Below are 13,167 nucleotides of genomic sequence, written 5' to 3'. Positions count from 1 at the left end.
GAATCCCGGGGACGGAGGAGCCTGGTGGGCTGCTGTCTATGGGGTCGCACAGAGTCGGACACGACTGAAGCGACTTACCAGAAGCAGCAGCATTCCTTCACTAATGCTCTTCCTATATTTTATATAGATGTTAGTTTCCAACTTATATCATTTTCTTCTCCCCTTTTTACATTCTTTGAAAGGCAGGTGAACTAATGACAAATTACCTAATTTTTTCCTTGTCTGAGTAGGTATATTTTTCGATTAGTTTTGAAGAATAATTTCATTGCACACAGAATTCGAGGTTAGTGGGTCATTTTTTCTTTCAACTCTTCAAATATTTTATTCCACTTTCTTCTTTCTTGCTTGGTTTTTAAAGAGAAGTCCAAAGTAATTCTTACGTTTATTTCTCTGTAGATAAGATGTTTATTTTCCTTCCAGCTTCTCAGAATTTCCTCTTTGTCTTTGGTTTTCTGCAGTTTGAGTAGCATTTGCCTAGGTGTATCTATATATATATATTTATTTTTTTTTTTACTATTGATCATGCTTAGTATTCCTCATGCTTCCTAGGTCTATGGCTTGGAACCTGTCATTAATTTTGGAAAACTCTCGGTCTTTGTTACTTCAAGTATTTCTTCTGTCCCTTTCTTTCTTCTCCTTCTGACATTCCCATTGCATGTATATTATATCTTTTTTTTAATTATCCCATAGTTCGTGGACATTCTATTCCATCTTTTTTTCTTTGTCTTTCAGTTTTAGAAGTTTTTATTGGCATATTTTCAAGCTCATTTATTCTTTTTCAGCTGAGTGTAGTCTACTGATGAGTCTATCACAAACATTCTTCATTCCTGTTACAGTGTCACTAATTTCTAGAAATTCCTTTTCATTCTTTCTTAAGCAGTTTATTTCTTTGCTCACACTACTCATCTGTTCTTTTTTTAAACTTCTTATTTATTTATTTTTAATTAGAGAATAATTGCTTTACAATATTGTATTGGCTTCTGCATTAATCAGGCATAAGGATACACATGTCCCTCCCTCTTGAACCTCTCTCCCACCCTCACCCCATCCTACCCCTCTTGGTTGTCATACAGTACCATGTTGAGGATATATTTGCAAATGAAGCAATTGAAGAGGTATTAATCTCTAAAATATACAAACAGCTCATGTAGCTCAATTTCAGAAACAACCCCATCAAAAGATGGGTGGAAGATCAAAATAGACATTTCTCCAAAGAAGACATACAGATGGCTGACAAATACATGAAAATATGCTCAACATTGCTCATTATTAGAGAAATGCAAATCAAAACTATAATGACCTTCCACCTCAAATCAGTCAGAATGAGCATCATCAAAAAATCTGCAAACAATAAATGCTGGAGAGGGTGTGGAGAAAAGGGAAACTTCTTACACTATTGGTAGGAATCTGAAGACATACAGCCCCTGTGGAGAACATTATGGAGGGTCCTTAAAAAATAGAACTACCATATGACCCAAAAATCCTGTGCCTGGGCATATATCTGGAGAAAGTGAAAGTGAAAGTGAAAGTGTTAGTCACTCAGTCATGTCTGAGTCCTTGCGACCCCACTGACTGTAGCCTGCCAGGCTCCTCTGTCCATGGGATTCTCCAGGCAAGAATACTGGAGTGCTTTACCATAGGAAATCTTACCAACCCAGGGATCGAACCTGGGTCTCCTGCATTGCAGGTGGATTCTTTACCATCTGAGCCACCAGAGAAGCCCCTTATCTTGAGAAAACCATAATTTGAAGAGACACATGCACCCCAGTGTTCACTGAAGCACTATTTCCAAAAGCCAGAACATGGAAGCAACCTGCTGTTCACCAACAGATGAATGGATGAAGTTGTGATACCTATATACAATGGAATATTACTCAGGCATAAAAAGGAATGAAATTGTGCCATCTGCAGAGATGTGGATGGACCTAGATCATACAGAGTGAAGTCAGAAAGAGAAAAATATTATATGTTGCTTGTATTGGAATCTAGGTAAATGATACAGATGAACTTATTTGCAAAGAAGAAATTGACACACAGATGTAGAGAACAAGCTTAAGTAGGTTGTCTTCTTGCCTGGAGAATCCCATGGAACATTATGGAGGGTCCTTAAAAAATAGAACTACCAACAACCCAGCAATCCCATGCCTGGGCATATATCTGGAGAGGTCTTTCTTGTTTTTTGTTTTTTAATGTAATTGTTTATATCTAGAAATTTCTTGCTTAGCGCTGCTTTAGCTGCATCTAATAAAATTTGGTACATTTGTTTTGTTTTCATTTGTCTCTGAGTATTTTCTAATTTTCCTTGTATTTTCTTTTACTCATTGTTTTAAAGTGTATGTTCATTAATTTCTAAAAATTTATGATTTCTCTAGGTTTCCTTTTGTTTTCAATTTCTCACTTTATCCTCTTGTATTTTCACGCAGTTCAGTTCAATTGCTCAGTCGTGTCCGACTCTTTGTGACCCCATGGACTGCAGCACACCAGGCTTCCCTGTCCATCACCAACTCCCGGAGCTTACTTAAACTCATGTCCATTGAGTCGGTGATGCCATCCAACCATCCCTTCCTCTGTCGTCCCCTTCTCCTCCTGCCTTCAATCTTTCCCAGCATCAGGGTCTTTTCCAGTGAGTGAGTTCTTCCCATCAGGTGGCCAAAGTATTGGAGTTTCAGCGTCAGCATCAGTCCTTCCAAAGAATATTCAGGGCTGATTTCCTTCAGAATGGACTAGTTGGATCTCCTTGCTGTCCAAGGGACTCACAAGAGTCTTCTCCAACACCACAGTTCAAAAGCATCAATTCTTTGGTGCTCAGCTTTCTTTATAGTCCAACTCTCACATCCATACATGACTACTGGAAAAATCATAGCTTTGACTAGATGGACCTTTGTTGGCAAAGTAATGTCTCTTTTTTAGTATGCTGTCTAGGTTGGTCATAACTTTTCTTCCAAGGAGCAAGCGTCTTTTAATTTCATGGCTGCAATCACCATCTGCATTGATTTTGAAGCCCAATAAAATAAAGTCTATCACTATTTCCATTGTTTCCCCATCTATTTGCCATGAAGTGATGGGATTGGACACCATGATCTTAGTTTTCTGAATGTTGAGTTTTAAACCAAGTTTTTCACTCTCCTCTTTCACTTTCATCAAGAGGCACTTTAGTTCTTCACTTTCTGCTGTAAGGGTGGTGCCATCTGCATATCTGAGGATATTTCTTATATTTTAGAAGATACTTTATATGATTTCTCTATTTTAAAGTCTACTGAGACTTAATTAGTGGCCTGACGTGGTCTTTTCTGGAAAATGCCCCATTTCCACTTGAGAAGAATGTGTGTGATTTTCTTTTTGGGTGTAATAGTCTATATATGTTTGTTTGATTTAGTTGGTTTATTGTGTCTTGGTGTGGGTCTCTTTGACTTCATCTTATATGGAATATGTTGATCTTCTTGAATGTTTATATTGATGTATTTTATCAAATATGGGAAACTTTTAGCCGTTATTTCAGCAAATATTCTCTCTCTCTTCTTCTGGAATTCCTGCAACAAACCTATGTTGGTCTACTTAATGGTGTCCCATAGTTCCCTTAGACTCTCTTTTCTTCAATCTGTTTTCTTTCTGTTCTTCAGATTCAGTGCATTTTATTGTTACATTTTCAAGTTTGCTGATTATTTCTGTTCCCTCTTGAAATCTGCCTTTGCATTCTTCTAGTGAATTTTTCATGTCACTTTTTGTACTTTTTTTGGGAAGGGGGAAATTTGTCTGGTCTAAAATTTGATACAAGGCAGATTGACAGGAGAAAAAAAATTTGTTTGCACAGAGGTCACATAGAAATGAAACCCTTAAAGTGACGAAGTCAGGCTGTTTATATATTCATTTTACACAAAGACAGTTATTTTTGACAAGTTAACATAAGGGCTTTACTTGTAGTGGCAGACCAATGAAGAAGTCACACAGATTTTTTCATACAACTTTCTTTTGCCTTGAATGTCCTAATTCTGTTGGTGAGTATGTTTTCTGTACTTTGGGTATGGGGGAATACCTTCATACTGGAGATTTCTTTCTTACTTTCGGGGGAAAGAGAATGATCAGAGTATTATTTTTCTCTCAGTATCACTTTTTTCTCATTGTTTGTCAAGTAGCTTTAATTCAAAATAATCTATATGCCATTGTGCATATCTTGGGGCAGCCTGCTCTCAGTCAGGAAACTGGTCGTATTAATATAAATATGTGGTAAGTCTGGAAATCATATTTCCCCCTTCACTAATTTTTGTTACTTTCTGTTATTGTTTTTATTTAATTTTATTCCTTTTTGTTGTAGGCTGTGTCTTTCTGAGGATCAGGCTTGTGTTATAAACTTGAGATCTTCTCAGTCTTTTCTGAATTTGCCCCTTTCACTGGACAAGTGTAGTGACTTTCTGTTTTTTCTCATGTATGCAGTTACTTTAAGTTTCTTTAAAGTCTGGCTCCCAAAGCAGGGAGGAATTGAAAAATGAAAGTTGTGGGGAAAATGCACTGGTCCTTTATTTTTTTATTTTTTTTAAATTTAATTTTATTTTTAAACTTTACAATATTGTATTGGTTTTGCCAAACATTGAAATGAATCCGCCACAGGTATACATGTGTTCCCCATCCTGAACCCTCCTCCCTCCCCATACCATCCCTCTGGGTCATCCCAGTGCACCAGCCCCAAGCATCCAGTATCGTGCATCGAACCTGGACTGGCGACTCGTTCCATATATGATATTATACGTATTTCAATGCCATTCTCCCAAATCATCCCACCCTCTCCCTCTCCCACAGAGTCCAAAAGACTGTTCTATACATCAGTGTCTCTTTTGCTGTCTTGTATACAGGGTTATTGTTATCATCTTTCTAAATTCCATATATATGCGTTAGTATACTGTATTGGTGTTTTTCTTTCTGACTTACTTCACTCTGTAAGGATTGTTAAAGAGAGTAGAGAGCTCTGGGAGTATTTCAAAAAAATATTTTTTCCCCCGCTCCTGCTGCTGGATGCTGGAGGAAATTTTTCTCTGATCTTCACAGTGAGCAGCTGGTAGGGCTTTGTGGAAGTATGGTGGTATGCCTAAAACTTGGACTCCTTGGAATTTTAAACTTTTTATCTAGTCCAAGGAGAGTCTCTAACGGTTGGTCAATTATGTTAAAAGTCTTCCAAAAGACACTGGCCCCGTGTGTGGGCCTCTGCTCCTGGGCTTGTACTATTGGTAAACACTAAATAGCCTGTCCCCATTTGTCAGTTTTTCTAGTTTTCAGTTTGCCCACTCCAAAATTGTTTGAGTTAAGAAGAGTTGTTGATTTTCAATCTGTTCAGCATTTTTACTTGCAAGGATGGGAGTGATGATTTCCAAGCTATTTATATATTTTATTGGAAACTGGAAGCCCCTCATATAGTTTCTGGAATGCAGGAATGTGGGAGTTTATTGTTAATAATGTTAAGGTACTGTCCAAGACATATATAATTACTTTTCCATATTACCAGTGCTTAAACTATTATCTCAGCATGAATTTTAAGTGTGGTCAGATACTCTTGAGGTTTGATTTCATCTAATATATTGGACAAAAGAAGGATAATTTTATATTCTTGATTGTATTTAAAGATGATAAATATTTATACTGCTATGCTTGTGATACGTATTTTATTTGGGAAGCTGATGCAAATGTTTATATATTTCACGTATATTTTACAAAGCCCATAAACAATTTCTGAATTGGTAATTTACATTTTTGTGTCTGTTAATTATTTCAACTTACATTTTAAAATTAGAAACTGATTTATAATTAATGTAAATTTATGATAAAAACATTTATCACTAATTAAGAGCAAATATGATTTCTTATAGAGAATCACCTAGGATGTCTTCAGATATCTTCTTCTCTTTCATGAACTTATTTTAATGTTTTTGTTTTTAACATACATATTATTTGATGAAGGATAATCTTGAATTGTTCTCCATTTTGATAAGCTGGTTTGGTAAATTTTTTATATAGGACCTATTTTGTTCTAAAACATTAAGAGATTTTTATGTCTTATTCTCAAAGAAATACAATGATAAGTTTTCTAGATAGATTGTCACTATAGTTTGCTTGTATTTGTTTGCTTATATATTTGGTGCTAAATATAATCCTTTATTAATATTCCATTATATCTCTGTTTAAATACTAAATGATGTCGCCTTAGATCTAGGCTAAAACTGTTGTACTTTTTGAAGTTTATGCAGAGAACAGAAGATATTCTTTTTAGTTAATAGAGATATATAAATACCAATTATATTCATTGAGACACAAAAATGTATAAGGGTATACCCTTTCATTAAATCATTAGATCATTTAAAATAAAAACACTCTGGAAAAAATCAGTTTAATTTTAAAAAAGAATTTAATTTACAGTGTTAATATAGTTTCCTAATGAAAGTCCTAGATTCTGGGGATCCATTTTAGTTACCAATCCTTAGTCTTTCTTTGGGAAAGTAAAACTAATCAACTGATCACTTATCACAGGTTTACCTCTCAGGACCAGTCCCAGGCAAAGTGTGGGAACCACATTTCAGAGGCATCTCTATCCTTGTGTTTTAGCTTTCTCTACTTTTAAATGTCCAGCTAAACAGTGAAGCATTGAGTTGATTACAGGGTAAATGCATTTTCAGTCTTTTATAGTTTTATGAATAATTTACTTTAGCTTATGAATATTTTAAATTTAATACACATAATTATCTTAGTAACTATTTTTAGGTATATTGGATGCATAACTCCCCAACTTCTTTATCTGCTCCTTTGTGAAGTAAATAAATCCATTTGGAGGCTTTAAAAATACATTTATAAAACTTTACATTTTATTTAAAACATTTATACCTTTACTTCAATTATATTAAGGAAGAAATTTTAAAATAAAGAGGAAATCTGTTCATCTTCAGTAGACCAAATGTAACTATTTAATATAATACTTTAAATGCTTCAGTTTCAATATTAATACAAGTATGCAGAAAATTTGAGGACAAATCATGGAATCATTAAGACAGCAGAAGAATTTTAATATTAGCCCTCTAATAAAACAAACGATTCAACTTTTCCTTTTGTGTCATATTAATTCAAATTCAAATATATGGCATAATTCAAATATATGGTATAATTCAAATATATGGCAAAGCATTAAGCTTTTCTATGTAACAGACCTCATTTTTCATTTTTATCTGACCACAGATCTGTAGATAGAAATTTCTTCCTAGTACAGTGCACTCAGTTGTGCAAACTTATCTTTTTAGGGTCAAAGAAGAACACAAACCACAGACGACACAGTAAGTAAACGTATTTAAGAGTTCAGTAGGCTTGACTTCTGTACCTTTGCCACATTCTGCTTTCTGCGCCTTGGATGGTATTAGCTCACACTAATACTGGATAGGCTGCAGCTAGTGTGTCTGCTTTCTGACCCTCTGGCTTGTAAGAGAGCTGCCTGCAGCTTCTTACTTCATCCTTACACTGACTAGATGTAGTTTTTTGCTGCCTGCTTGTGGACTGATTAAGTGTTCAAACTTAATTTCCCTATATTCTGACTGCCTGGATGATAACTGAAGCTCATATTTCCATTGGCTGTAGCTTCTGTGCCTGTGTATTTTTATTAGTATGGATAAGAAAACATATTCCTACAGTTGTTTTATTCATTTGGTTATTCAGTCACATTATTTGCTTATTTAAACAGGTGGTTTCCCTTTAGTGGGATCACTGAACTGGTAAATAACGTTCTTCAGCCCCAGCAAAAACAACAAAATGAAAAGGAGCCCCAGACGTAAGTAAGCTGATCTGTACAGACTAAATATTATCTCTGATAGCATAACATACTGAAGAGTAGGTATTAAAATACAGCCCTCGAAATAGCATTCCTCAGAAGTGAACATTGTTAGATTATGAAGATGATATTTTCACCTTTTATGCTTCATATTCCATGGAAATATTAAAAGAAAACAGGGTAATTTATAGGGTAGTAAGAATAAAGAGGTAATTCTCTCCCCAACTTTAATATAAATTACATTATCTGTATTTATCCAGTAAAATATTATCTCCAATAATGCAATATATTCCAAAGCATGTTTCATTCAAAAATAATTCCTGAAGACATAAGATGTATTTACCACCACCTCCCCGCTCCCCCACCCCTGCCCACAGCCCCTGATTCAATCTTTGTTCAAGTTTATACAGGTGTTTTTTTTTAAAGGCTAGGAGAATTTCTTTATTGTAATACTTCTGAGTGTCTAAATATGCTACAAAGGTGTTAGTTAGAATATATAATCTTAATTAAATTTCTGTGACCACTAAGTCCTGTTTTCACTGAACATTTCATTAGATTATGAAACATAATTTGGGAAATGCAGCAATTTATTCTCACATCGGTCTGAAACATTAAAATATGTCAATTCCATTTATTTCAGTTATTTCTAGATTGAAACACATTCTTTAAAAAGTTGTTCATACTTGTATCTTTTTAACTTTGTGCAAGAAATATTATTTATGTTGTAAAGTGGAAGTTACTCGGAGAATGTGAGAAAGATTGTGTAGATATAAGTTCCACTCTCCCCATGATAATTGCCATCTTACTCAGAAATGCTGTTACCAGTCAGCCTCTGTGCTTTCCAAAAGTAGGAATTATGTTTGTGGAGAAGATGGTTTGGCTGTAGGAATGGGCAGGTTGAAAAGTGACACGAGCTTTAGGAGAATAGCTACCAGGAACCTTAAGATGAAACATTCAGAAAAACATTAGTATTTTTGCCTTTAATCCAAACTAGAAGGTAATGTCTTTTTGTTTTGCTATTGTTGAGGGTACTCCCTCATCCATTTTGTGTTCTCTTGTATGCATTTTATTTTAAATTTTGTCAGTGTTTCAGTTTCAGTTGAAGTAGATAACTGTATTGTGATATGCTCCTCCTAATAGTTGATAATGTAGATGTATAGTTGAGACTGTTGCTATATTTAAGCCAGTTGAAATCAAGACCTGTGTTTGTCTTGTCTACATTTTATCTTTGACATCTAGCAGAATGCCTGACCCACAGTAAGAACTCAATAAATGTGTCTTCACAACTGATTTTATATGTTTTATTCTCTTACAAGAATAATGTGTTCCAAGGGATAGAAATAATATCTTTAATCAGCAAAAATAGTGTTAAAATTGCACAAAATATTATTGTTTTGCTCATTTTTCTCTAAGGCACTGAAACATGGTAACAGAGTAAAATCAATAGCAAAGTATAATTAGATGCAACTTTGTCTCAATTTAAAATGATGTCAGTTATGTATCTTCTTTGTATGTTTTAGAAAATAATCAAGATTAAATTACATTATTTAGTAGATTACAGTAGATATTAAATAAAATAGATATTTTGTTAGTAAACTTAAGAAGTGATTTCTAATTACTGAAACAAAATAACATTTGATTGGCATAAGCAAAGAGATCAAGGCATATTTGAAATGAAATAGCTTTATTTCAAAATAAAAATAATACAATTTGCTTTGATTTTTGGCTAGGAATATTTTAGGAGAAGAGACTAGTACTTTGTGATGTTTTAAAAATTAATTTTATATTAATAAATATTATTTCCATTAAAGTTTTTTGGACAACTAATTCATTTTCCTTGTTCTGTGACCTATACAGTTTTAAAAAATCAGAACTAATAGGTTCTCTTACATCTCTTCATCTTACAGTCTTATTGTGCTAAAGATTTCTGATACATAAGTTTTTAGTAGCTTTCCTTTTATCTTTCTGATCTACAGATGAGGGTTTCTTCTGAATCTTCTTTAATTCATCTTCTTTTCAATCAGAGTCTAGGATTTCTTATTTCCAAATCATCTCAAGGTTTCTCTCTTTGACTACCATTTGAGTGGGATAGCATCCAATCTGCTTGTTCACTTATCTATTAAATTATTTTGGAGCATTGTATTCTAGGTATTCATTTTAATTTATAAATGTCAGAAAGTACAACTTATGCTTTTCATATTTTGTATAAACATTTCACAGTAGAATAAGTAAGTATTCTCTCAGTATTGAAAATCTAATATTTCCTGAATAGTAATTTCATTTTAATGAATTCCTGTAAATCCCATGTTGTGATTATTTAAAAGTTTAATGATGTAGGTTCTTTGAAGTCCATAATTTTGAAGCTTGTTTATTTCATAGATGTTTTTAAAAAATGTAACAGGAATGTAATTTTGGATTTTGAATGTAATATAATTTTGATTTGGGTATTTCATGTGAAAATGTAGGTATAAGTATAATAATGTATCCAACTTTGACTTTCCATAAATATTAAAGTATAGAAATTGGATTGAGCTGATTTTCAGTTGTCAGTTCATTCAGCCTTTGCAGAAATTGCCTAATATACAAATTAAGTAATTTTAAATTCTTTCTTTCACTACTTTTTTGGTTTAACATCAAAATGTAATTATCTGTAAGGCAATGTAATATACATTATATGTAGAGTGTAAAACAAGTCTTTGAATAATTATAAAGGGTATACTCAGAAAAAATATAAATGATTTTTAATGCAACTGTTATTTTAACTTGGTGCTCCCAATATGTAACTTAGTATCAAAGATACAAATAAACTAACCAATTGGATTAGTTTGACTTTGAACCATCGTGTTTTATTCAGGTTGTGACATGGTAAATAATAAATGTACTTTTGAAATAGTAGGAAAAAAAATGGTAAGGGGAAGAATTTTTTAAGCTTAGGGAACATGACAGGTGAAAGTTTTAGTAGCGAAGGGTTTGAGAGACACAAAGAAGACTAGTGTGGCTGGAATATAGTGGACAAGAGGGAATGCGAGACCAGGTGTAGAACTCAGACAGGGCAGTGTTCTTCCGGAGAGTGAGAAGGAGTTTAGATCTGAATCTCAGTATAAAGGGAACATACTGAACAATTTTAGACATCAGAGTGATATGATTTAATTTATGTATAAAAATCAATCTGGCTGTTCTATGGATAGCGTGCGTGAGGATGGAGGTTGAGAGAGTAGCGAGGAGGCTTTTGTGGAGGACTTGGCTAGAGATTATGATGGCTTGGACCAGGTTGATTACACTGAAGAGGGAGGGAAGTGGATTAGAGGTATATTTGGGGGTTGAAATGATGTAATTTGTTAGTGGAGTAGATTTAGAGGAAGTTAGTAAGGAAGATTAAAGAACCAAAGAGGACTGCCAGATTTCTGACTGGAAGAATTTATTGGGTGGTGATACCATTTACTATGATCAACAAGCAGAAAGGGTGAACTGGTTAGAAGTAGAAATTAAAGCTGAAGTTTTAAATTTTAAAAGTCTAAGATGCTAATAAGTCAACCAACTTTAAAGGAACGATATGGATTAACTGGAGATAAAACTTCTGGAGTTGTCGGTATGGTGTATAAAGCTTGAAGAGTAGAGAAGCTGACCCAGTGAGAGAGTGTGTGATGAAGAGCAGATAAGAATGTCCAAGACTGATGAGCCCAGAACAACTCAGGTTACTAGGAGTCCAGGGGTAAAAGGACTATGGTTCCTGCTCTCAAAGGTTTGACCTTCAAACATGCTGATAAGTAATGAAAAACAATATTGTGGAGACTTCTGGTTTCCTCCCTGATATACAAAGAATTTGGAAGCTGTCATTCCTATCCTTACAAGAAAAGAGCTGGATAAACCGAACAAACTGAAAATCAACTCTTCTTTGATCCATCAGAAAAGTGAGGTCACGGGACAAATGAGTGCCCTGACAACTGAAAGGAGAGGTAAATAGAGAGAATTTCTAGGAGTAGAACCCACTGGGGCCAAGAACTGGTAGGAAGTTGTTGAAATACGGAAAGCTGAGTGTAGACTAACTTAGGAGTTAAAGATTCCTGGAAGTCCAGCCTTCAGGGAGCCCCCACCCTAGATTTATGAGTTTTACTTCCAAGAAAGTAAAAGTGAAAGTTGCTCAGTTGTGTCTGACTCTTTGTGAGTCCATGGACTATACAGTCCCTGGAGTTCTCCAGGCCAGAATACTTGAATGGGTAGCCACTCTTTCTTCAGGGGATCTTCCCAACCTAGGAATGGAACCCATTGCATTGCAGGCAGATTCTTTACCAGCTGAGCCACCAGGGAAGCCCAAGAATATTGGAGTGGGTAGCCTATCCCTTCACCAGTGGATCTTCCCTTCCCAGGAGTTGAACTTGGGTCTCCTGCATTGCAGGTGGATTCCTTACCAGCTGAGCTACCAGGGAAGCCCAAGAAAGTGAAAGTTGCTCAGTTGTGTCCCATTCTTTGTGAGTCCGTGGACTATATATATATAGTCCATGGGATTCTCCAGGCCAGAATACTGGAGTGGGTAGCTGTTCCTTCTCCAGGGAATCTTCCCAACCCAGGGATCGAACCCAGTTCTCCTGCATTGCAGGTGGATTCTTTACCAGCTGAGCCACCAGGGAAGCCGTCCATGAGCTCTACCAAATTCTCAAGCTCAGTGAAAAATTCTCTCTTACTTCCAGCAATGGATGGGATAAGCAACCATTTTTGACATATTCCAAGAGATTTTCATTCTGAAAGGAAACTACTTAACCAGAGCCCAACCAACATGAGAGTAGAGAAATAACCTAATTACAGTCCTCTCTAACCTTCCTGTTTCTCCAAAAGGGGAAAAAAAGCTGAGAAGCATTTGTGACAGTCATAGACCAGGGGCAGTAGCCCCTGAAAAAATTTAAGACTTACTTATGGGATTCTAGAATTCTTCTCTTCCCCGTGGCAGTTTAGCAATCCAGGCTGCTTCCCTCTTGTTGGCAAGCCAATTAGAACTCATAGCTATTAGGTTTGCTGCATCTGAGCAAGAGAGAGAGAAGGGAGAACTCACATTCATTCTTAATTATGTAAAACAGGAAGTGTGGTAGGTTACCTTTACTCACAGTTCATTGCCCAAAGCTTGTTACAAGGCTCTTAACTAACTGCAAGGAAATCTAGAAGGTCCATGTCCTCATGAAGAGAGGCAACTCTGTTTATAGTGAGCACTAGTAACATCGACTGCTTCCCAGGTGACTAAGTGGGTAAAGAATCCACCTGCAATGCAGGAGATGCAGAAACACAGGTTTGATACCTGGGTCAGGAAGATCCCCTGGAGAAAGAAATGCCAACCTACTCCAGTATTCTTGCCTGGAGAATCCCATGGACAGAGGAGCCTG

At 35.4% G+C, this 13,167-nt stretch overlaps 1 protein-coding gene across 17 annotated transcripts in view; it reads left to right on the top strand.

Moving 5' to 3' along the window:
- RIMS2 (regulating synaptic membrane exocytosis 2) overlaps positions 1–13,167 on the top strand; it is a 609,863-nt gene that overhangs the window by 95,803 nt on the left and 500,893 nt on the right. For 9 of the 17 annotated variants that reach the window (XM_070802801.1, XM_070802802.1, XM_070802795.1 and 6 more), the window contains exons 2-3: positions 7,275–7,307; positions 7,709–7,795. The exons of the other annotated variants lie outside the window; for them this stretch is intronic. In XM_070802801.1, the coding sequence (XP_070658902.1) occupies positions 7,275–7,307; positions 7,709–7,795 (120 nt within the window). The remainder of the gene's footprint in view (positions 1–7,274; positions 7,308–7,708; positions 7,796–13,167) is intronic. 17 annotated transcript variants of the gene reach the window in all.

Source organism: Bos indicus, chromosome 14 (genome assembly GCF_029378745.1).
Source record: "Bos indicus isolate NIAB-ARS_2022 breed Sahiwal x Tharparkar chromosome 14, NIAB-ARS_B.indTharparkar_mat_pri_1.0, whole genome shotgun sequence".
NCBI lineage: Eukaryota > Metazoa > Chordata > Mammalia > Artiodactyla > Bovidae > Bos > Bos indicus.
This window is presented reverse-complemented; position numbering and strand designations above follow the sequence as displayed.